This window comes from Danio rerio, chromosome 11 (assembly GCF_052040795.2).
Source record: "Danio rerio strain M-AB ecotype USA chromosome 11, GRCz13ab, whole genome shotgun sequence".
Taxonomy (NCBI): Eukaryota; Metazoa; Chordata; class Actinopteri; order Cypriniformes; family Danionidae; genus Danio; species Danio rerio.
The window spans coordinates 45,729,124-45,753,766 of record NC_141031.1 but is presented as its reverse complement, the minus strand read 5'-3'; the positions used below and the strand labels follow the sequence as shown (position 1 = coordinate 45,753,766).

Below are 24,643 nucleotides of genomic sequence, written 5' to 3'. Positions count from 1 at the left end.
GATGACGTTGATGCACGTGATCAGATAAAACGTGCATTTCGCCAGCTCCATCTCATTTATTCTGGTTTTGTAATTATTTGGGATCCTTTTTTGAATAACACTTGATTATTGTAATTAATAATATCAATATCTATGAATATTAATATTTATTTAGTATTCTGTTGAAACTTTTTTGTATTGAAAAACTAGGTTAAAAATGAAAAAAAAAACAAGATTTATTTTACTTTTTAAACAATTTATTTAGGGTAAAATCTCGCTAATTCTTGTCCTGTCATTATTTAAGATAATTTCAGAAAAATGCTGGCATTTTGTTATTAATAACCGGCAGCTAGCTCTCTGCAGCTCTCGCACGGTCGCACACTAAAGCTGAGCAGGGATGTGTCTGGTCAGTACCTGGATGGTAGACCAAATGGGAAAGCTCAGGCATGTTTTGCACTCACACAAGCGTACCGTGCCAAAGCCTAAGTGAACCGTGCTCTGGCACACCTCTTCCAACCGGGCCAGGGCCGGCCAAGTGAACTGTGCCTGAGCCTGATTCAGAGTACTTACACTTTTCAAATGATCAGGGAAACGGCCCTGGGCATGGTTCGGATAGCATAGTGTGAGTACGCCCTGAGTGTCTAGAAAAGCATTATTTTAATGTAATGAATTTTTATTATTATTACTATTATTATTAGTAGTAGTATTATAGTGCCACAACTTTCATGCACATCATTATGTACCACCTTTTGCAGCTATTCCAACAACCAGTATTTGAAAAAAAAAAAAAAGAAAAAAAAATGTTGCTTCCAACATCCATAACTGCAATCTGACATAAACGTACAAAGTAATGATCTCATGACGTATTATTGTAGGAAGCCAAAATCCCTTGATTAATAAAGGGACTAAGCCGAAAACAAAATGAATTAATGAATGTACTGAAAAAAATTTTGGAGCAGCATGGTGGCTCAGTGGTCAGCACTGTCACCTCACAGCAAGAAGGTTGCTGGTTCGAGTTCTGGCTGGCTCAGTTGGTGTTTTTGTGTGGAGTTTGCATGTTCTTCCCGTGTTGGCGTGGGTTTCCTCAGGGTGCTCCGGTTTCCCCCACAGTCCAAACACATGTAGGGGAATTGAATAAACTAAATTGTCCGTAGTGTATGAGTATGTGTGTGAACGAGTGTATATGGGTTATTCCCAGTGCTGCGTTGCAGCTTGAAAATCATCCGCTGTGTAAAACATATGCTGGAATAATTGGCACTTCATTCTGCTCTGGTGACCACTGATGAATAAAGGGACTAAAGTCGAAGTGAATGAAAGATTAATGAAAAACATCTCACCAGTTAAATAATAATAAAACAACAGTTTAGTTTTAAACAGCATTATATTTGATTAAATGTGACAGTAAAGACATTTTAAAATCTACATTTTTACATTTTAAATTAAAGTTTCAACTGAATGTTTTATTAATCAGAATCCTCCAAAATCTGTTCATGAAGCTGTTTTCAGATGAAACTGATGCTTTAACTATTGTCACCTAAACAAAATTAAACATTTAATTTTGTGACTTTCTCTGAAGCTCACTCAGTTCCAGAAAATGTAAAAATAACCCCTAAGATTTCTTTAAAATGTCAAAGGTTAAATGGATCGGACGTCTCAACTAAGCAGGGAAATGAAAACGGAAAACATCTTCCTCTATTAACAGTAGTTTCATTTTCCTATAAAGAGAGGATTTTCTTTGTCTTCACTACAAATTCCCATAAATGTAAAGTCATTTTACTACCACTATACTACTCCTTCTACTACTATACTACTCCTTCTACTACTATACTACTCCTTCTACTACTATACTACTCCTTCTACTACTATACTACTCCTTCTACTACTATACTACTCCTTCTACTACTATACTACTCCTTCTACCACTATACTACTCCTTCTACTACTATACTACTCCTTCTACTACTATACTACTCCTTTTACTACTATACTACTCCTTCTACTACTATACTACTCCTTCTACCACTATACTACTCCTTCTACTACTATACTACTCCTTTTACTACTATACTACTCCTTCTACTACTATACTACTCCTACTACTACTACTACTACTAATAATAATAATAATAATAATAATTTTCTTTTCAGCTTAGTCCGATTTGATTTTAAATTCACTTTATTGTGATGTTACTAAAAAGTTGTCATAAATTAATATTTCCTCAATTCAAATGAGTAGTGGCTTTGACCCAGAGTTTGCGGCTTCCACTCAATGGATTGTTTTTTTGACAGCACCTCAGCTTCTCAACAAATCTTTTGACCAATCAAATGCTCTCTAGTATATGACATGCCCCACCCCATTCTTCTCATTGGCTTTTTATTTGCTGCACTTGAGCTCAACCACTCTTACCGGCACAGCTGTGAGAAAAAGAAAACACTATTGGCTGTTGTTGTTTTCAATGTGTGTGTGTGTGTGTGTGTGTGGGGGGGGGGGGTAAGTAAGTAAGTAAAGTTTAATTATAAAGCACATTTACTTCAGTTTGGCACTGACCAAAGTGCTGAACAAAACCATAGCACACACTCTAAAAGAGTAAAAAATAACAATAAAAGTAATAAAAGTATTACAGCAACAACCACAATAAAGATTAAAAGCCTGGGAATGCAATAGAATAAAAAAATGTGTCTTAAGTCTGGACTTAAAAATAGAGAGAGAAGAAGCACTTGTAATATCCGGTGGCAGCTGGTCTCACAAACGAGGAGCAGCGACTGCAAAGGCTCTATCCCCTTTCAATTTAAGTCGTGACCGAGGAATTTGAAGTAAAATTTTATTTGAGGACCTAAGAGAGAGGAGTTGACTGTAAGTTAATAAGCTCTGATATATAAGAAGGTGCTTGCCCATTCAGTGCTTTAAAAACAATAAGTAAAATCTTGAACTGAATTCTAAAATTAACAGGAAGCGACTGAAGAGATGCTAAAACTGGTGAGATATGAGCATGTTTTTTTTCAAAGCACTTTCACAGGACCTTCAAGCAAAAAAACATGGATTAATCTTATATGTCCAGTCATGTGGTCTGGTGGCGGGAGAGAAAAGGTTCAGGTGATCTCAGGAGAGATCTGAGAGATTTTTAGTTATAATTTGTATAATAGTGAATCAGCAATCTGTGTGCGAATGCGAAGATCGTTCCACCATTGAGGAACAGGGAATGAAAAGGCTTTGGAAAGTGACTTACAGCCTGTCAGTGATAGTACCACAAGGTGGCGCTCGCTCACAAAAGCATCATTGATTTGGACTTGTTCTGAGCCATGACCTGTAACAAACGCAGAACGACGTGTTCAGTCAATACGAGACTACAGGAGTGTAAGAGAATGAACACACATACAGTCTGCTAATCACTGCAATCGATATGTTGCACTTTTTATTTGTATGTTCTTCTGGTCTTTATGAAATCAAATACAAATAAAGAATCGTTATTTTTTGGGTGTGAGCGAAGCAGTGGTGCAGTGGGTAGTGCTGTCGCCTCACAGCAAGAAGGTCGCTGGTTCGATCCTCGGCTCAGTTGGCGTTTCTGTGTGGAGTTTGCATGTTTTCCCTGCGTTCACATGGGGTTCCTCGGGGTGCTCCGGTTTCCCCCACAGTCCAAAGACATGCGGTACAGGTGAATAGGGTAGGCTAAATTGTTTGTTGTGTGTGTGTGTGTGTGTGTGTGAATGTGTGTGTGGATGTTTTCCAGAGATGGGTTGCGGTTGGAAGGGCATCAGCTGCGTAAAAACTTGCTGGATAAGTTGGCAGTTCATTCCTCTTTAGAGACCCCTGATTAATAAAGGGACTAAGCCGACAAGAAAATGAATGAATGAATATTTTTAGGTGTGTGTGTGTGTGTGTGTGTGTGTGTGTTGTATATTTCTTTCTCAAGAAGATGCTCAAGGAGACTTTTTTTGTTTCAGATTGGATATTCAGATGTTATTCTTTAATAAATAATGACACAAATGATAAAAATAATATATAATTCCAGTCATAGTTGGTGTTTTTATTAAACAGCAAATGTTTGGGGGTTTCTTTAAGTTTTATGAGCATTCGGCTCTGTGTGGGAACCAAAGAAGGGGTTTCTACATAAAGGGTGTTTCAAGATGCTCAAACTAGACTTTTTTTGTTTGGATATGATAAAATCCCAAATGAATGACATCACATATGACATATATTCCAGTCAGAGTTTGTGTTTTATTAAACACCAAATGTTTGGGGGTTTCTTTAACTTTAAGTGTGGGAACCAAAGTGTTGAACTAAAACCACTGATGAACTTCTCTATTTTGGCTCTCACTTTCAGTTGATGCCCATCTCTGACTGCATAAATAAGGAGGAGAACTACTGACCCAAACACAGACACGACTCTCACCAAAGACTTGCTGAGACTGAAGAGCTGAGACCCCTCGAAATGTCGAAGATCACCAAACGCTCCCATCATAAGGAAAATGGTAAGTTTACTGTAATAGTCACTCTACCTTAGTGTTATTTGTTCACTTGTGTTGTGTTTTTCAACTGTGATAACAGAAGTTTGCTTTTTTCCCAAACATCCACTGTATAGAATATGCCAATATTTTTTCTTTATTAATGCAAAATATGTGTTAAATGTATTCAATATATACATCCCAACCATTTGGGTTAAAAAGTGCCATTTAAATTAACTAAAAAATAACACAATGTTGGGTTTGTTTATATTTCAGCCAGGACTCGAACCAGCGTCCGTCCTGTGAGGTTACAGTGTTAACCACTGAGCCACCATGTCGCCCATATACTAGTGCATTCTGAATTTATTTAAAGGTGTTTTGAACTGATACTGAGTTATTCATTTTCAGACACAAGCTTGTAAGGTTGAGTGAAATCCAACTTACAATGTTTACATTTTCCTAAATATTTATTTTATTTGCAGATGAAGACGCTGATATTCCTTCTACCAAACACCATCCCCAAGATGATAGTGAATGTGGTAAGTGTATTGTAATCGTTTAAAATACATCCATTTGAAAACATTTAAGTAGGGATGCTCTGGTAGATCGGCCAAAGATAGGTATCGACTGATAATCACATTTAATGACTCGATTTTTACTCACCAATCTGGGGTGCGTTTCCGAAAAATCATCGTTAACCGAGTAAGGTCACAGGTTCCGTCATTAGTTAGTTGATTTGCTTTTTCCCAAATCCGTCGTTCCAACGAACATTCGCAAATTGTATCGCAAACTTGTGCACTTGCAACTACACCTCTGGAGCTGTAGTTAGAAACATAGTTCCTGGCTGTGTTCTTTTCCCAGTTATCCCCCCTATGCCCTATTACTTTAGAACATTCTAACATTTAAACTTGGAATGATAAAAAAAAAAAAAATACTCAGCTGTCATTTGCTTTCATAGTATTTTTACAGTTTAGTTTTAGCGATCTTCATGTTTACAATTGCGCTCCCTATGCAGTGCATTTTGAAAGCTTTGATGTCATTTTGAACACACCCGTGTTTCATGACGACAGCTATAAATAATTACCTAAAAATAATTTTGAACACACCCGTGTTTCATGACGACAGCCTATTATTATTATATTACATTACATTATTATTATATTACATTATATTAATAGACGACAGCCTATTATTATTATATACCTATTATTTAAAAGCGCAATTTACGTTACGTATCCAAAGCTTGTGAAAACAAAAAAATATAGCAAACGCAAATGCTTTAAATTTATAGTAGTTTATTTGTGAATTATCTGTACAGTATATGACATGGGCCTGCTGTTTAGAACATTTGTGCAGTGGTTTGCATGTGTCAAATTGTAAAAGGAGACTTAAAAATATATATATATATATATATATATATATCCTACTTAGAATAAAAATAATAATAATTATTATCATTATCATCATCATCATCATTAATAATAATATTATAAATATTATTATTAAAGTAGGATTTTTTTGAAATTTCCTAATGAGTAATAAATATTACATTTTATTCTTAATAAATAGACTCATTATTTATTTATTTAAACATAAATTTTTTTATAATTTATATATGAGATTAGAATATGTGTACGCTTTTGTAAGTGATTTTATGTTAATTTAGATTAGATTAGATTAGAATATGTAATGTTCTCAATAATATTTGTAAAGGAAACACAGGCTCTATACGTGTCATTTACATATATTTGAATTAATATAGAAAGCGAGTGCTTGTTTTTACCAAAACTAATAATGGATTTTTTTTTAAATGCGTGTGTGTGTAAATCAATATAATTTGCACAAATAAATGATGGTGTTCTTCTCTAAAGAAGTTGTTACTCCACCCTGTTTAAAGCATCATTATGGGCGTTTTGTGTTATAAAGTGGTTCAAATGATGGATCTACGACAGAGAAACTACATGCAGGTTTTGGGAAACACTCGTCACTACATCTTTCATTTCCCAAACGTTGCATCGTACCATGATATTTCAGCAACGACTCGAGTTACGTCATTGTTTGGGAAACGTACCCCAGGATGATCTCATGAACCGATTACAGGTGTTTGTTTAGGAGTTTACAAGCAGAGAAAGATGCACTTGCACTCCTCTATATTATACATAACCTACAGCAGCCACAACACGTGAAGAGGTAAATGATGTGTGGAGGCATAAACGATCGATTCACTCGCATCACAACAGCTAAAATATATACAGACCTCTGTTTATGTCTATTGGCGCGACTCGCGAGTGATGGTCTCTTTGTTGCAAGTTCAACCATTTCATTTACTGTGTTTTGAGCTGCTGTGACATGAGCAGAGCGGTTGGTTGTAATTTCTTTCCAATTTTTATATCTGTCTTATGCTATTTTCTGTAAAGCTGCTTCTGGCCATGATATGTTCACACCTAATTAGTAAAAAGAGATGTGTTTAAGGGATTATATGCAACATCCTTAATTTATTCTCTTAGGTAAGGCGAGATCTCAACTTACAGTTGAAGTCTGGATTATCATATTTTTTCCCTAATTTCTGTTTAACTGAGAGCAGATTTCTTCAACACATTTCTAATCATAATAGTTTTAATAACTCATCTCTAATAACTGATTTATTTTATCTTTGACATGATGACAGTGAATAATAATAGACTAGATATGTTTCAAGACTCTTCTATGCAGCTTAAAGTGAAATTTAAAGGCTTAACTAGGTTAATCAGGTTAACTAGGCAGGTTAGGGTAATTAGGCAGGTTATTGTATTACGATGGTTTGTTCTGTAGACTATCGAAAACAAATATACTGTAGCTTAAAGGGGCTAATAATATTAATCTTAAAATAGCTTTTAAAAAATTAAAAACTGCTTTTATTCTAGCCGAAATAAAACAAAAAATACTTTCTCCAGAAGAACAAATATTATCAGACATACTGCGAAAATTTCCTTGCTCTGTTACACATCATTTGGATAAAACAAAATTACTCAAAGGGGGGCTAATAATTCTGACTTTAGCTGTAAGTATCACTTGAAGGAAACATGTGCTTAATGCATTATAAAGCTTGAAGCATTAGACTCGGTATCGGTCGAACACCATGACAAGGAATCAGTACTCGGTATCAGCTGCAAAAATCCTGATCAGAGCATCCCTACATTAAAGTCTTATTTTTTACATGTGTATTTATTTACTTCAATACATCTGCACATATTTACAATGTATTTGTTTGACTTTCAAATGCAGTTATCAAAGCGTCGACAGCACAACTTACGTCCAGCGCAGAAGACCAGCCCTTTTACATGTACAACACCTATGACAGACCAGCAGACGCCAGCGCAGAGGGCGTGTTTGCTCAAAATGGAACATATGAGGTCAAATATGAAGACAAACCAGGAAGGAGATTCTGGAGGTCTGGATATATCGCAGAAATAGGGGTCGGACGAGTTAAAGCTGAATACAGTGTACTTGAGTTAAGAGCTAAAGGCCCCAATGCTTCAGTGAAAGCAGAAGTGAGTAAAGTTGGAGTCGGAGCAATGGCTGGACTTGAAATCGCCAGCGTAAAGGCTAAAGCCGGTCCATTCGGTGCAAAACTGGGACTTGGACTGGATACGGGTGCATGTATCGGTCTGGGTGGGGTGAAAGCAAAATTTTTGGGAACTGGATTTTCTATTGGTCCAAAAACTAGTATATGTTTATTTGGTTCAGAATTGTCATTTTCACTCTGGTAAAAATGATCATTATACATTTCTTGTGTAGCATCTTATCATAGATATATACACTAGATATCGCATAAGGACCCTGAGCATGCGTCAATAGCGCCGCCATATTGGTACAGTGCTCCCAGGACAAATGTCATTCAACCGCACTAGTCAAGACAGTGTTATTATGTGAAGATGCGGGTCTTTAGCGCTGTCTACGGGTGTAGAAACGAGCAAACAAAGAAAACAAACCACAGAGGCAGAACATTTCATAGGTAATATTAAGTTTTTTTCTGTTTTTGTATGTTCTGAACTTTTGTGCTAAACAGGTAAGGTATTGATGATGATACAGTCAGTTACTGCATTCAGCATAAGGCAAAGCAGCTCCAACTCGCACTAAACACTCGGCTTATGCTAGTTTTGTTGAATAAAATCAGCAAACAATGCAAAAGAAATATGACAACGAGATGCTGCGCTGCTAGAAACTTGTATTATTGTCGGCTAACGTTAGTGAACGAGTCGTTTGTAACGGAGATTCATTCACAAACAAATCGCTCCCTCCGTCAGTATGAGAAGTGAAAGCAGGAGAGGAGCTGTGTTTCAGGACATGATTAGGTCAAATTTAACTGGGAGGGTGAATAGTACATTTCTGTACACACAAACACAAGCTTTTTGTCAGGAATGCCAGTGCGGTCACTGATCCATCAATGAAGAAAAGTGATGTAAAATTATAATTTTCGTAATAAGAAAAAAAAATTGCATACTAACATCCAGGAAAACTCACGATCATAGATATATGTGTATATGTGTATATCTCTGGCTTTGCATGGCCACAGTCCTCCACTGTACCTTGGTCCCGCATTCATTTCAAAGGAGCGCTACCCTGTAGTAAGATGGCAGCGCTATTCCGTCCAATAGACAACAATAGGCCAGGCGACATCTAGTGTATATATCTATGGCATCTTACTATTAAACTATGAGAACAAAAACTATGCAAAAACTGTAATTACTGACATACAGACATTAATCAATGACAGTCTCTGTAACTATGCATAATAATCACATGTGTTTCACACTGTATAAATAAAGCAGCATTGAATGCTTATGCTTTCCTCTTCATTTCTGTCATTGTGTATATGTGTGTGTACGTGTTTTTGTGACATATCAGGACACAAATCTGTATAATGACATGGGTATGACACAGGTATTACAAAAAGAAGGTGAAATATGAGGACATTGGTGACGTCCTCATTTCTCAAAATGCTTATAAATCCCACAGAATGAGTTTAATCAGAGAGTAAAGCTGCACACAGTCTCCTGTGATGGTTGGGTTTAGGGGTAGGGTGGGGTGAGGGCAATACAATATACGGTTTGGACGGTATAAAATGAATGGAAACCTATGTAATGTCCCCACTTTTCACATAAAACAAACGTGTGTGTGTGTGTGTGTGTGTTTTCACTGAACCACTGCAGTGTTCTTTTACATAAACACTGTATAAATTAGCTGTGTTTTTCTTTACAAGAATGTCCAAAAGATTTGAAGTTTGGTTTTAAAATAATGTTTGACAAATCACTTCATTTTAATTTTATTTAAAGCAGTCGACATTTTCCTAAAACCACAGATCTTTCCTTTTCCACATGTCTGTCAGTTTGGCAGAATTAGCCTGATCTCATTCATTTTCTTTCATATCAACAGCTCAAATCTGGTCATGTGGCACAAAAACATTTTTGTTTCATTAATTAATCCAATTTACGATCACACTTGCTCAGTGCAGTGAATGAGAGTCCAAACAGCTGGTAGAAACTTCACCACAATATTAAAAACAAATTGTCATTAAGTTATGTTGAACTTCTAACTTATCTTCTGATTTAATATCCCCTATCTCTGACATTACTTTCTCCAGTAAAAAAAGAGGAAAATCTGTTTACCTCTCCCATTAAAAAAGCCACTTACATATTTGAACTGTCAAATATCTGTTGAACAAGTCTTCACTACTAAAAAATGACTCATATTTTAGAAGAAATTGTAACCCCTTTAGCAAAAGTGTGAAAAATAAACAAATAGATGACATAGCTGAAAAACACACAGCTCTCTCAAACACTTATTTTCTTGAACTGCAATCTGTAAAGCAGACAGTTTTTTTTCTAACCAGCAGATGGTAGTATTTGCCACAACATCAATATAAATATTCAGAAACAACAAATTAAAAAAACACTCAAAATGTAGTTTGTTGTATATTTACCAGACCTTGCCTAAATTGTTAATCCATTAAAGAGGAAATAACAACAATGTTAGCCTCAACTTACAGACATTCAACACCTGTTTTATTTTTCCCCACAACACACCCTTCAGACCGAAGAAACCATTTGCAAATACAAAAACACAACAACATTATTTTATATAAACTGCTTTTGTTAGTTTTAAAATTAGCTTTTTTTTAGGAGCACCCGGAGCACATATGAGTTTGGAAGCAAATGAGACGGAAAACGAAACCAAAACAACAATACGAACAGTCTGGATGCAGACCGAGGGCAGCTGATATCGATGCTTTTACTGCGCAAAGCTAACCCCACCCTGACCATCACAGTGACATCACTAACTCAATTGAGTGCATCACTGAGACATACAATGTTGGCTTGCATTTGCTAGTCTGCATCCAGATAATATTGATACGAACAGCAAACTCCTGGGCATCATAACAGTATGGCAGAAAAAAAATGACTGAAAACCGAGAAATAACACACGATGGAGACAACGACAATGGTAAGTGCAATTGAATAGTTTAACCTTGGTTTAAGAACCATGCAATGAATTATGAATTGATATGAAAGTATTTTTATTTAATCTTCCATGGTAACGTCTTTGTGGCTGGAAGGGGATCTGCCACATAAAACATATGCCAGAGTAATAAATCAGAATATACAGTGCTCAACATAATTGAGTACAGCCCATTTTGAAAATGAATATTTTTCTCCATTTCTCAGTGAATATGGGTAATATATGCTGGTGCATTTGAAAATTCATTCATTTTCTTTTTGGCTTAGTCCCTTTTGCATTTAAACAAAACAGATTTATTAAACAGATATATTTATGAAAATAATATTTTAGTCACCAGACATGTTTAGAAATTGAAAGATAAGACAATAAATTAAAGCAAAATATTGCAAAAAAATTTACAACCTACAAAATTTACAAAATTTTTCCTTTTTTCACTCTTGATTTTTCCTCTTTTTAAAATTTGTATTTAATATTTTTCTATAACATATAAATTTGGCTGTGCTAGTTTTTGGACCGTTAAATATTGACTTTGGGACGAGGGAACTCGCTTCCGGGTTTTTGCATACAAATTGACGTCATAGTTCCTCCACTCTATTGTACTGACATCTTGTACTACCTGCTTCCTATCAAGTGTTCCTATTAGGGCTGCAATATTTAATTTTTCTGCGATAAATATTACGATATGAATAGAGTTTAGAGCTGCACGATTCTGGATAAAATGACTATCACAATTCTTTTGCTTAAAATGAAGATCACAATTTTCTCACGATTCTGTAGATGTAAAATAAAGGTTGAGTAGATGGTTATTGTTGTTATTTCTCAAACATATGGAAAACAATAATAATATCAGGCTTATGTGTAGCTCTACTGTTGGTTAAAATGATACATTTTGTATACTCTTGGAATGGTTAATTTAAACAGACATTAAACATGTCCTGGTTTTTATTTCACAGTAAAGTGATTACATACAGAAAACAACTAAGGTTGAATTATTATGTTTAAAACATGTGTTTGTCATTTGTCATTGACAACATTATTAGACCATTTTTTCACTGGTAAAATGAGACAAAAGATTGTGTAAGTACACCTACTGAATATGAAACCTTCTGTGCCACATTTGCACTGTGCATTCAGCATGCAGTTTATTCATATAAAGTGTGCTACATTTTGAAATGTCTAAACTATATTTTCCTATATTTTCAGATAACGGCGTAAATGGGGAATTTTATACCTGCAATCTGCGAAAAAAAAATAAAAAAATAAATTTAAATGTTTCAAGTGATGTTGCTGAGATTACAAGGTCAAACACATGGAAGGGAAAGCTGATCAAAAAGGATATTTCAAAAAAGCCAAGTGTGGAAATTGGATCCGTCAATGCTTCTTTAAGCGGTGTCATAGGCATAGCTGACACTATTGACAGACCACCAGCGGCCACGGCAGAAGGTGTTTATGCTAACAGTGGTGCATATGCAACTGGTAATGAATATAAACCAGGAAAGAGACTCCCCAAGGCTAGAGCTTTTGCAGAAGCAGGAGTTGGACGAGCTCGAGCTGAAGTCGGTATTTATGAAGCAGAAGCTAAAGGCCCCAATGCATCAGCTGAGGCTGAAGCCAGTACAACTTTAAGAGCATCAGCAATGGCTCGAGCTGAAATCGGCAGTCTATCAGCTAGTGCCGGTCCAGTCGGTGTGAGATTGGGTCTTGGAGTTGACACGGGTGTATCTATTGGTTTGGATGGGCTGGAGGTCAGAGTCCTGGGATTTGGATTCTCAGTTGGTCCAAGAACCAGTATTTCTCTTCTGGGATCAGAAGTGTCATGTTCAATCTTGTAGACATACAGGTATTAAATACCTTCCAATATTTATGCATAACATTTAAATAACCCAATTTTAGAGTTATATATTATATTTTAGCAATAGTAAAATGTTTTGTGTGATTTTTTTAAATTTTACAACTAGATTTTATTTAAAAATAAATGATTATTTTTGCAGGTGGTTTTCATTAGATTACACCTGTTTGGATTCAACCATTGTGAAGATTAATGGACAACAACAATTGCAAAAGATGACGACTAATGATGATAACAATTCCTATTGCATTATAAATGTTGTTCTAGTCATTGCACAGGTTGCTCACTGCTATGAAACACTGCTATGCTCTGAAGTCTGTCAGTTACATGGGTATGGTGTGCATGTGTATATATAAGGCGACGCAGTGGCGCAGTAGTTAGTGCTGTCGCCTCACAGCAAGAAGGTCGCTGGTTCGAGCCTCGGCTAAATTGTCTGTAGTGTATGAGTGTGAATGAGTGTGTGTGGATGTTTCCCAGAGATGGGTTGCAGCTGGAAGGGCATCCGCTGCGTTAAAAAAAAAAAAAAACAACATGCTGGATAAGTTGGCGGTTCATTCTGTTGTGGCGACCCTGGATTAATAAAGGGACTAAGCCGAAAAAAAAATTAATGAATATATATATATATATATATATATATATATATATATATATATATATATATATATATATATATATATATATATATATATATATATATAGCACACACATACATAACTGCATACATATACAGTTGGTCAGAATTATTAGCCCCCCTGTTTATTTTTTTCCCCTATTTCTGTTTGACAGAGAGCACATTTCTAATCATAAGTTTTAATAACTCATCTCTAATAACTGATTTGTTTTATCTTTGGCATGATGACAGTAAATAATATTAGACTAGATATTTTTCAAGACACTTCTATACAGCTTAAAGTGACATTTAAAGGCTTAACTAGGTTAATTAGGTTAACTTGGCAGGTTAGGGTAACTGGCAAGTTATTGTATAATGATGGTTTGTTCTGTAGACTATCGAAGAAAATAGCTTAAAGGGGCTAATAATATTAGTTTTTTTTTTTATTAAAACTGCTTTTATTCTTGCTAAAATAAAACAAATAAGACTTTCTCCAGAAGAAAAAAAAATTCAAAGGGGGGCTCTCTTAAACTCCTGCTGTATACATACACTTTTTATTCAACAAACAGCTGACATTTAAAAATATATATATTCTCACGCACCTAAAACTCTGCACAGTGGTCTGTTCTGGCTGAAGATCCCAGATCACCAGTTAACTATGCATACAACAACATATTAAAGCTATATTATTGTAAAGGATAATTATTAAACTATATTAACAAAAATAACAGCAAGCAAAAGAAAGAGAAAGAAAACATTCTGTGCGCGATAATAAAAGGATGATGCCGCGCACACGGTTAATGTTAGGCCAATTAATAATATGTTCAATGGTTAAAGCGAAAGCAACAACAACTGCTGCTGCTTACTAAGAATCTTGAGGCCTTGAAGGACTGGGTGCACGAGCATTGCACTAGCTTCATTTCCAGGCATGGTTGCTTCAAGTGATGAAACTGCACAGGCGCTTTTAAACACTCACGCATACACACACACACACACATATATATATATATATATATATATATATATATATATATATATATATATATATATATATATATATATTTATATATATATGTATATATGTATATATATATATATATATATATATATATATACATACATATATATATATATACATATATACATATATATACATATATACATATATATATATATATATATATATATATATATATATATATATATATATATATATATATATACATATATACATATATACATATATATATATATATATATATATATATATATATATATATATACATATATACATATATATACATATATACATATATACATATATATATATATATATATATATATATATATATACATATATACATATATACATATATATATATATATATATATATATATACATATATACATATATATATACATATATACATATATACATATATACATACATATATACATATATATATATATATATATATATATATATATATATATATATATATATATATATATATATATATATATATATATATGAAAAATAAAAAAGTTAGATTTATTCATTCATTCATTTTCTTTTCAGCTTAGTCCCTTTAATAATCTGGGGTAGCCACAGCAGAATGAACCGCCAAAATATCCAGCATATGATTTACACAGTGGATGCCCTTCCAGCTGCAACCTATCACTGGGAAACATCCATACGCTCTCATACACTCATCCACACATATACATGGCCATTTTAGCCTACCCAATTCACCTGTACCGCATGTCTTTGAACTTGTGGGGGAAATCGGAGCACCCGGAGGAAACCGACGCGAACACAAGGAGAACATGCAAACTCCACACAGAAATGCCAATTGACACAGGCAAGGCTCGAACCAACGACCTTCTTGCTGTGAGGCGACTGTGCTACCCACTGTGCCACCGTGATACCCTAATGCTAAACATTGACACTAAAATAAACATTTCCAGGGTTAATGATAAACTTGTACTCAGACCATAAATGAATGTGGGGCAGATTCTAGGTCAGTTGATGAAGAAACAAACTTGATTCTGTTTGGAAAGTGAAAGGACGATGTGCGAACAGAAAAAAATGTCCATGTCATCCTGTGCATCAGGCTGTAAAAACTCATTGCTCATTCAACCAAACATTTTAAATAAAAAAAGAGGAGTTTAACAGGAGATGAGTAATACAGATTGAATCATAAAATAACATAATATTCCACACTGTGATTGGATGGAGTAGATTTCTTTTTTGAGGGGGGTGTGGTTTGAGTCACTTTTGGCCTATAAATGTTTGAGACCTGGCAGCCTGAAGCTGATTGACCAAACAAGCACTTCTGAAAGATTTTAGTTCCTCGGACAAGCCACTAAAGACCTGCTAAAAAAATTTTTAACTTTAAAATGTCTGCGAACCGACAATTATGTAACCTTGAATTTCTTGAACATGGTAAGGTCATTTTAATAGTTGGTATTTATGATTTATTACAAAATCTGTACATCTAAGTGATACAATAATTATTTTAATTATTTTGTTTGTGCCTAATGTTCTAATTGTGGTAAACTATGTTTTATGTGTATATAGCATTTGTGAATACTTATACAGTCATTTATTTTTAGAAGGGAACTGTTTTCATGTCTCAGTTGCTGCTGCAAACTTATGAAATAACTTGCCTGCTCATATGAGAAGTGCTCAGACAGATGGACCCTTTAAATCAATGTTTAAAGGCATAGTTCAGCCTTAAAGACTATACGAAGAGTTCAGATGCAAAACCCTCTAAATTCATCAGACTCTTTTCGTGTAAATGAGAAATTTGAAACGATTATTTTTCAAATTATTTTTCATTTGTAAAGATATTTGTGTATTGCTGTACATCCTATGTGTATTAAGCAGTGTGTAAGCAGGCGGACAACTAACACACTCTGCGCTGGACTTTAGCTTTCAGCTAGTCTATTGAACATTCTATTTTAGTTCATCAAAACAGCAGCGAGCCAACGATGTGCCTCAACACACCTCATTTCTAGACTGGAACAACCATGGACATTTGGCGCAAATGGATTTGCTATTTAAACAACGTGGCGGAAAACAGGATAAGGTTGCGCTGGTCTGAAAATAGCAACACGTTGCGGCAAATGCGTCTTGTGCCTTATTGCGCCGGGTGTATGTTAGGGCCCTCAATTTAAAATATTATGCATTTCTGGAAAATGTAAATTTTATATAATGCTGGTATGACAATGTATTTTAAGAGTGGCAGTTGCCAGTCCAAATCATTGTGTATCTCCATGCAAGTCTCCATTCACAAAAGATTTCACTTTTGTTGCGCTTTTAAGAGAATAATTTGGGGCAGGGTGAAATAAATCTAGACTAAAGCAAACGGGCAGATTTTGCACCATTACATACTTCTAGGGCTCTATTTTGACGGTCCATGCGCAGAGCGCAAAACGCAGGGCATGTCAGAACGCATTTTTGCTAATTTAAGGATGGGAAAATCCGCTTTGCGCCGTGGCGCATGGGCTAAAAGGGTTGAGTTTATTTTCTTAATGAGTTATAGGTGTGTTTTGAGAATAAACTAATCAGAGTCTCATCTCGCATTCCCTTTAAGAGTCAGTTGTGTCGCACCATAAGCGCATTCGCTATTTACAGGACGTAAAGTCAGTCCAAGTGGAAAAACTGAGCATTTCACTAGCAAACAGTTAACAGTTTTTAAAAAGAAAACTGTTAAACAGAGCATCTACTGCGTGAGAATGAGAGATAATGGATCTACTTTCACTTTCGCTCTTGGATAGGGAAGCCTTTACGCACAGACATCAATTAGTCTATAAATAATTAATTGCGTTTGTTAAGCGCAAATATTAGTTTCAAAACTGTTTCTAAATTCAGTTCTAATTTCCAGCAAACGAATAAATGAATAATAATAACAAAATGTGCTCAAAAACCTGAATTATATCCTAAAACACATGCTGCGCCCCATATAGTCTAAAACCTGACAGGTGGGCAAATCTAAGCTTGTTTTTAATAAAACAAATATAAATATGGATATAATAAATAATACTGCTAATAATAATAACATTATACAAAAGCAAATTGTTATGAATAAACTGAAAAAGCCTCCCGAGATGAAGACATAAAAGCAGTGATTTTTCATATTTATGTAGGCTAGAAAATATGTTTTGTAATATTTTAATCCTTTATATTTATATCCTATATCTATTCTTATTATATCCTATATATATCCTTAATATTTAAATTTTTTTCATATGTAAAGATATTTGCCTATTGCTCTCTTGTGCTTATTAAGCAGTGTGTAAGCGAGGCGCAACTCTGCGCCGGAGTTTAGACCGGGTTAGTTTTGGTCAAATGAAAAATCTATTTTAGTTTCTTAAAATAGCAACGTGCCAGCAGTGCGCCTCAGAACGCCTTCCTATTTAGACCAAAACGCCTATGGGCGCACATATGAGCGCTAATGCATTTGCTATTTAAACAGCGTAGCGCAACACCTCAAAATGACTCTTGCGCCAAGCTGAAACTAGCGAACAAGTATTGTGCCGCCTTGCGCCACATTGCGCCGGGTGTATGATAGGGCCCATAATGTTTCTTGTAAAACAGCATTTTTCGCACATCTGAGTTAAAGCTGAATAACATTCAGTGTGAAGATGCAATGCCAAATAAAAAAAGCCTACAGTAAATGCACTTCTACCACCACTAAAGAGCATTAAACATTGTCTATAAAATACATCTACTGTAAACAACACCTTCTGTTTCACTTTTGCACTGTGTATTTAACACATTATTATAACATATTATTTATATAAAGTGTGTAATTTTCTTAATTTCTCTGTTTGTTTGCACTGAAGTGAAACTATATTCTCCTTTATTTTCAGATGAAGACACATCTGGTACCATTTATACCAGAAATCTGCATAGAAATAACCCTGAAACAGATTTTTTTGTTTTAAGTGATGTTGCTGAGATTAAAAGGTCAAGAACTAAAACAGGAAAGCTCATCAAACATGAGATTTCAAAAAAGCCAAGTGTGCAATTTGGATCTGTTAATGCTTCTGGAAGCGGTCTTATAGGCATGGCTGACACTGTTGACAGACCAGCAGCAGCCACTGCAGAAGGTGTTTATGCTAACACTGGTGCGTATGCAACTGGTAATGAATATAAACCAGGACAGAGACTCCCCAAAGCTGGAGCTTATGCAGAAGCAGGAGTTGGTCGAGCTCGAGCTGAATACAGTGTTTTTGATGCAGAAGCTAAAGGCCCCAATGCATCAGCTTTAGCTTTAGCCAGTACAACTCTAACAGCATCAGCAATGGGTCGAGCTGAAATCGGCAGTGTTTCAGCTAATGTCGGTCCAATCGGTGTGAAACTGGGACTTGGAGTCGACACCGGTGTATCTGTTGGTGTGGATGGGCTGGAGGTCAAACTCCTGGGATTTGGATTCTCAGTTGGTCCAAGAACCAGTATTTCTCTCCTGGGATCAGAAGTGTCATGTTCAATCTTGTAGACATACAGGTATTAAATACCTTCCAATATTTGTGCATTATATTTTAATACCCAATCATAATGTATTCATCATATATTATAGTTTAACTATAGTAAAATGTTTTGTGTGATTTTCTTTTTCAATTAAGACTTTTGATTTCATTTAAACCTTTAACAGGCATCATAAGATGTGCCAGCATATTATTCAATACAAGATGTGGGCCAAAGAAATATTTTCAAGGTTTCCACCTTAAAAGGGTTAAGAGTAAATATTTATTTTTGGTTTTTGCAGGTGGCTTTCAGTAGATTACACATGTTTGGATCCAACCTTTGTGAAGATTAATGGACAAGAAGATGACAACTAATGATGATAACAACCTCTATACCTACTATAAATCTTATTCCATGTTCTTTTCATATATATATATATATATATATATATATATATATATATATATATATATATATATATATATATATATATATATATATATATATATATATATATATATAAACTACGTCTGATTGATTGATTTTTAATTAATGACTGGATGATATTATCTCATACTAAATTACATTCTTTTCTTTTTTTGTTTTTGTGTAGCTATCACCTCTGCCTTTAGGTTAGTCTAAATTCAATATACTCAAAATAACTCACACTTGTTAATCATCAAGTGATACTCATCAAGAGTATCCACAATGCAAAGCTGCTAAAAGGACCAGTTACTGTAATATGTCCATATGTATTGTTAGCAAGAAAGAAAAATGAAAGCAATATATAGCTCATCATAAGATATGAAGATTAAATAAACTCCTTAAATTCCTTCTTAAGGTGCAGCTGGATATCACAGATAGTCGGAACAGATCTTGTGATTCCAGTTTCTTAGCAAATCCCGTCTTCTGCACATGATAACCTGTTATTACTGAGACATAATATGCACCTGTCAATCAATAAAACAACACTGCTACAGTATGTCATGGTGTGGTTGTCCTCAAAATCGCTGAGATTTTTATCCTGATTTAAAATTAGAAGTGTTTATACAGTACCACTATAATATGGCTGTGTACACTATTCCACACATTGCGTGTCCAAACAGCTTACAAAAGTTGGTCTCTCATGATAGGAGCCCTTTAATTTGTTTATAGGATTAAAAAAAATCTCTTAAATGACTCAGAGAGAGAGTCAGTGCTCATAAAGTGAATCATTAATCCAAACCCTGAGGTTTACAGTAAGTGTATGAGAGCCAGGAGGTAGCCCTTTCACTTTCACTTTTATGAAGGAAAGTCCCAAGTTCTCCCAAGCGATTCCTAGAACACTTGACAGTTTTCCAAAAGGGATTTCAGCGTCAATGCTGTAGAAATATAAACCAAATCTTTTAGTTTACAATTCTTGTTTTTTGTTTGTTTGTTTACAAAAATAGAGACTGTGGATCATGATCAGCCAATTAATTAACTCTAAGGGGCTTTTTATGTGAAGATTTTTGAAATTATTTTCTATACTTATGGGATATATCCCATCAGGTCTTGTTACGTTATTGAAAGATACCTTTACTTAGTCACAAATTTTGCTCAATTTGGTGATTCTTTTGTTGATCAATTACGGTTTGCTTCTCCCAGTAAAAATAATAATAATAATAATAATGATAAATATTCATTATTTCAGCTGAATATTATTAGTCTACCAAATGTGACTAATCGCAATAATGCAGTGGACAACATTTAATGGAAAAAGGTATGGATGCCCATTTATAATTATTTTACAACTAGTAAAGTTAAAAAAAAGTCTTACTAAATACTTCATAAGTTCTGCCTCGCTTGTCATTATTACATTAAGACATTTAAAAGTGATATCGATAAGACTTTTTTTATACTGTCCATTTACAAAAGCATTTTGGAAAAGCATCTAAGATTTTATTAAAAGCAGAATTGATAATGTATGTATTTTGTAATGGAAAAACATACTGTCGGGCTGTATTGCATATGAACTACCTAAAAGATTTATGGTGAATTTGGTTTTTCTGCTTGCAAAATGTCACATTTATAAGTACAATAATGTTTAAACTCCAGACTTCTGTTTATTGTTTGAGAAGTTTGAGGAGCACCTTTAATTGATCAAACTGTTTAAAAACAAATGCTTAAAAAAAAAAAAAAAAAACTATCTATTTGCAATTCTTCCTATTTTTAATGATTTGTAAATCTCAAGCTTTTTCAGTGGATGGTGTTTAATACTACCGAAGTTTGTTTGATTCATTTCTGTTTCCTTTCATTTGTAGCTTTTTTGTCGTCAAGCATGCTACCATTCTGTCCATGGTTATATTACCTATTGATTTTTAATGTATGTATAGTTTTTGTGCATTATAATAGTAAAGGAAACATGCAGTCTAAGAGACAATTTAGGGGCAGGTTTAGGGTTGGGGTATGTTTAGGCGGCAGTATGTTTAGGGGCGGGGTTAGAAGATAAAAGAGCCCTGTGTCTGAGAATGCACCTTCACATCGGTCTGCCACCAGATCTCTCTCAATCAAACAGCAGCTCAACAAAGTCTCATTGAGGGTTTCAAACGTGTGGCAGAAAACCAACATACAGCACACATCTTACACCATAAAAATGGTAAGTGAATGCTGATATTTATTTGGGCTATCATTGTTTAAGAAGCATGCAGTAAAATATTCCTCATTGCTCTGACAAGATAGGGGCAGGATTTAATTTGTTTGAGATTACTTCTGCTGTGTTTTAAAGGGAATATCGAGCAGGACGAAATAAATCCTAAGCCTTGACTGAATCAATCTAACAGTTAAAAAGTTCTAATGCTTCTAATGTAAACCAGCATCTAAAAATCAAGATTTTTTTAGACTAAAATTGACTGACTTTGAGTTGCAAATATTGCAGAATATTGTTTTGCTGTGAAAATATACACAAAGCTATACATTTTAGTTCTTAATTAATTTTTTGACCTTGAGAATCATTGATTTCTGTAATTCATATAACGAAAACACTATAGCTCCACTATAAAATGAAGACCTTAGAACTTGGAAGAAATTTGCTTATAGTTTTGCGTTAAGTTCACAGAATTGCAAAAATCCTAAAGGGTCTGATCTTTTCGCATCTTAGTTAAAGCTGTATTTGCATAACATTTAGTATGAAGATGTAATGCCAAATAGAACAGTTGTCAGTTAGAGTTAAGTGGATTTCTGCCACCTCTGAGCAGCATTATACATCATCTAAATACATCTACTGTAACTGACACATTCTTTGCCTCCTTTTACATTTTTATTCACATAAAGTGTGTTATTGTTCTAAATCTCTCTGTATATTGGCACTGAATACAAACTCTATTTCCTCAAGGCTAAAGCTTATGTAGAAGCGGGAGTTGGACAAGTTGGAACTGAATTTTCAGTTGGTGCAGAAGCCAAAGGTCCGAATGCCTCAGCTGGTATTGGAATTGATGCGGATGGAGGAGCAGAAGCAATGGCTCGAGCTGAAATTGGCAGTGCATTAGTTCATGCTGGTCCAGTCGGTGTGAAAGTGGGACTCGGAGTCGACACCGGTGCATCTGTTGGTCCAAACGGGCTGGAGGTCAAAGTCCTGGGAACTGGAGTCACGCTTGGTCCGAATCCCAGTATTGCTCTTCTGGGTTCAGAAGTGTCATGTTCAGTCATGTAGACATGCAGGTATGTCTTTAAATATTTATGCATTACATTTCAATACCAAATTATAAACCTAAACACATTGCTTTTTATAAGCTTTATCTAGGACACATTGCTCAATACTTAAGAGAATTGTGTGAAGAGTTTTGCAAAAGTGACCTAACCGCCTTTAAGCTTGGCAAAGCAGTTTGTTTCACAATCAAAATGCACTACAGCTACCAAAACACTTTATACAGGCCTCAAATAAACTCATTCTTCCAGAACACGAGCAAAGGTTGACAGCTGAGAAACACACTGTCACCCACAAAACAATGAGCTAAAAACACGAACTACATGTAGCATTACACAGTGTTTTCTTGTGTAAAACAAGGACACATCTCTGTTTATAATTGCAATATATATAGTTTATAACTGCAATATAAGTTACTGGAAAGAACCAGACATGATACAGAATTCCTCAATATTTTATGTTGTTTATTTCTTTTTATTTTTTTTTTGCACTAAGTAATTCCAAAACACAAGAATTTGTTTACACACCATCTGTGACTGAAACGGATACAATAGTAATGCTGATCTGGCTGGTTAAACTGCATTTTAAGATGTGAAAAAGGTCTCAATGAAATACTGCTGTTGAATTTTGCTTTCTTATTCAGGTTTGCATTATGTTATTGTTTTGAACATAAGTTTAACAGTTTTGAAAAAAGTATGTAAGCCAAGCAAAATGTCCTGTACAAACAAAGGATTTTGGCAGCTGTTGTGTCTGAGTGAGAAAAGAATTGATGACATTTGAGAGATGTAGTCACTGAATGCATTTTGTGCCTAAACAATAATTATTTATTCCTCAGTTTAACCCACATGGATTCTGTTGTGCTCACTGTGTCAAGAGTTTTGCCAAAATGACCTAAGTATTGAGAAATGTGTCCTAGTGTCTGTATTAAAAAAAAAAAAAAAAAAAAAAAAAACTGTAATACAGTACATTTAATTTCATTAGAAATAAATATTTCTTTTTTTTTTTTTGCAGGTGTGTTGCATTAGCTGGCACCATTGACAGTTTGGATCCAACTTTTGTGAAGATTTTAAGTGACACCTAATTAACCAAGTTAAGTCTTTAAATGTCACTTTAAGCTGAATACTAGTATCCTGTGAATTAACTAGTAAAATATAATGCAATGTCACCATCACAACGACAAGCCATAAGTTATTAAAGGGCTCCTATTTTACCCCCTTTAAAACATCTTACATAAGTCTTCTGTGTCTCCAGAATGTGTTTGTAAAGTTTCAGCTACAAATACCATTTTACCACTTATACCCTCCTGAATATTCACATTTTATGCTCAGATGACAGTGTAGCTGTTTTTGTTGCCTGCGTGCAATGCAACGATGCATTATTTTCTACACACACGTTTACACTGTTTGCACATCTACTTGAAGCATCCTCGTATAGCCTCTATGCGGCTGTGGTGCTTCAATAATCCGTTATGAATGACATTGATTTTACTGTCTTTTCTATATTACAAACATCCACTGTTTTAAAACCGTTTGAAACTCATTCTTGGGGTACTGCTGATCACAGAGAGTCTGAGCAGATCTTTTAATCCCTTTTTCCCATTTTGTGGACATGTTTATGGAGACATGTTAATCAGTTTTGTGGGTAGGGAAACCGTACTCCTATGTCACATTGCAGTGGGCCTCAAAATCACTGTGATTTGGATCAACTTTAACATCAAGAAATTGAAATAAAAACTTATATCCAATATACAGTGTGCTCACACTAAACCTACACAAAGTTCTGTCCAAACAGCTTACAAAAGTTAATTTTGCATCAAAATTGCTTTTTAAAAGTTTTGTGTTTGAAAGTATGTTGAAAAAAAAATCTCTTTCAGATTTCACAGGAGGGCAAATCTTTTTGACTTCAACTGAATATAGCTGATGTTGAACGGTTTCTTCTGTATTGGGCAATCATGCAATGTAAGCATGTACTGGTGAACTTAAAGCATGACACAAAATAAAACTGAATCAGAATCTGTTGTGTTGTCTCTCTTTTCAAAATTAATGAGTAACATGAAACATGGGTTTAATAATCTTATAATGCGCTGTAGATTTATGAACAACCTTTAAATTCTCAATGCGAGCT

General features: G+C 34.7%; 3 protein-coding genes and 1 long non-coding RNA gene across 7 annotated transcripts; all 4 read left to right on the top strand.

Annotated features, from left to right (window-relative positions):
- LOC147834921 (uncharacterized) lies at positions 1-9,244 on the top strand. 2 transcript variants are annotated; one of them, XM_087274358.1, is made up of 4 exons: positions 1-601; positions 4,302-4,449; positions 4,905-4,961; positions 7,687-9,244. In XM_087274358.1, the coding sequence occupies exons 2-4, from the start codon at positions 4,410-4,412 to the stop codon at positions 8,169-8,171; spliced, it is 582 nt and encodes a 193-aa protein (XP_087130484.1). In that variant the 5' UTR covers positions 1-601; positions 4,302-4,409; the 3' UTR covers positions 8,172-9,244. The 2 variants fall into 2 exon arrangements, with proteins under 2 accessions (XP_087130484.1, XP_087130483.1); XM_087274357.1 differs by lacking the exon at positions 1-601 and adding an exon at positions 2,709-2,833.
- A 1,240-nt stretch (positions 9,245-10,484) lies between these two features.
- LOC108191666 (uncharacterized) lies at positions 10,485-15,357 on the top strand. 3 transcript variants are annotated; one of them, XR_015502916.1, is made up of 4 exons: positions 10,734-10,905; positions 12,124-12,760; positions 12,912-13,157; positions 15,242-15,357. XR_015502916.1 is itself a non-coding variant. In XM_087274353.1 (3 exons), the coding sequence occupies exons 1-2, from the start codon at positions 10,860-10,862 to the stop codon at positions 12,750-12,752; spliced, it is 675 nt and encodes a 224-aa protein (XP_087130479.1). In that variant the 5' UTR covers positions 10,485-10,859; the 3' UTR covers positions 12,753-12,760; positions 12,912-13,363. The 3 variants fall into 3 exon arrangements, 1 of the variants encoding a protein (XP_087130479.1); XR_015502915.1 differs by having other exon boundaries at positions 12,912-13,231; positions 15,033-15,357; XM_087274353.1 differs by lacking the exon at positions 15,242-15,357 and having other exon boundaries at positions 10,485-10,905; positions 12,912-13,363.
- Positions 15,358-15,705: 348 nt separating this feature from the next.
- On the top strand, positions 15,706-19,261 carry si:ch73-106k19.5. The gene is given in 3 exon segments (NM_001386355.2): positions 15,706-15,825; positions 18,258-18,894; positions 19,157-19,261. Coding segments are annotated over 2 exon segments (675 nt in total). The 5' UTR covers positions 15,706-15,779; the 3' UTR covers positions 18,887-18,894; positions 19,157-19,261.
- Positions 19,262-21,354: 2,093 nt separating this feature from the next.
- On the top strand, positions 21,355-24,531 carry si:ch73-106k19.4. Its single transcript, XR_015502936.1, has 3 exons — positions 21,355-21,472; positions 22,208-22,533; positions 23,531-24,531. It is a non-coding gene; the product is annotated as a si:ch73-106k19.4 (long non-coding RNA).
- The last annotated feature ends 112 nt before the right edge of the window (positions 24,532-24,643 follow it).

Bases quoted from the DNA above. Each gene is read 5' to 3' on its own strand.
- LOC147834921 (XM_087274358.1), top strand. From the start codon at position 4,410: ATGTCGAAGATCACCAAACGCTCCCATCATAAGGAAAATG. The intron at 4,450-4,904 runs GTAAGTTTACTG...TTTTATTTGCAG, and splicing joins CTCCCATCATAAGGAAAATG to ATGAAGACGCTGATATTCCT. The intron at 4,962-7,686 runs GTAAGTGTATTG...TTTCAAATGCAG, and splicing joins CCAAGATGATAGTGAATGTG to TTATCAAAGCGTCGACAGCA.
- LOC108191666 (XM_087274353.1), top strand. From the start codon at position 10,860: ATGACTGAAAACCGAGAAATAACACACGATGGAGACAACGACAATG. The intron at 10,906-12,123 runs GTAAGTGCAATT...CTATATTTTCAG, and splicing joins CGATGGAGACAACGACAATG to ATAACGGCGTAAATGGGGAA.